We start from the raw sequence: 356 nt of genomic DNA on the forward strand, positions 1-356 counted from the left end.
GGCCACATGAGCATGATGAAGTACGACGAGCACACGGTCTGCAAGCCCTTGGTCTCGCAGGAGCTGAGCTTCTACGAGTCGCTGCCCTTGGCCATGAGGCAGTTCACACCCCAGTACAAAGGTAAGGGGAGGTACTGGGGAAGGAGCTAAGCGCTGGCACCAGGATTAGTCCTGAGACTGGGATGAGGGCTGGTGGGGCGAGTGGCAGCGCGGGAAGCGCCGGCGGGCTGGGTCGGGCTGGGTCTGAGCTGTGGAGCCCCGTCACTTGTGCAGGTTTTGCTGAGCAAGGATGCTTCCCAGGCGAGCGTGGGCACACAAGCAGGTCTGTGAGACTGGGAGGGTTTCCTGGGTCTCTG

The 356-nt window shown here is 62.1% G+C and overlaps 1 protein-coding gene across 1 annotated transcript in view; it reads left to right on the plus strand.

Moving 5' to 3' along the window:
* Positions 1-3: 3 nt before the first annotated feature.
* Positions 4-356, plus strand: part of IP6K3 (inositol hexakisphosphate kinase 3) — a gene marked incomplete at its 5' end in the record, with an annotated part of 9,262 nt that continues 8,909 nt past the window's right edge. Inside the window, one exon of the mRNA XM_010292401.1 lies at positions 4-121. Coding sequence (XP_010290703.1) covers positions 4-121 — 118 coding nt within the window. The remainder of the gene's footprint in view (positions 122-356) is intronic.

The sequence above is a fragment of the Phaethon lepturus genome, unplaced genomic scaffold, assembly GCF_000687285.1.
Source record: "Phaethon lepturus isolate BGI_N335 unplaced genomic scaffold, ASM68728v1 scaffold39118, whole genome shotgun sequence".
In the NCBI taxonomy this organism is placed as follows: domain Eukaryota; kingdom Metazoa; phylum Chordata; class Aves; order Phaethontiformes; family Phaethontidae; genus Phaethon; species Phaethon lepturus.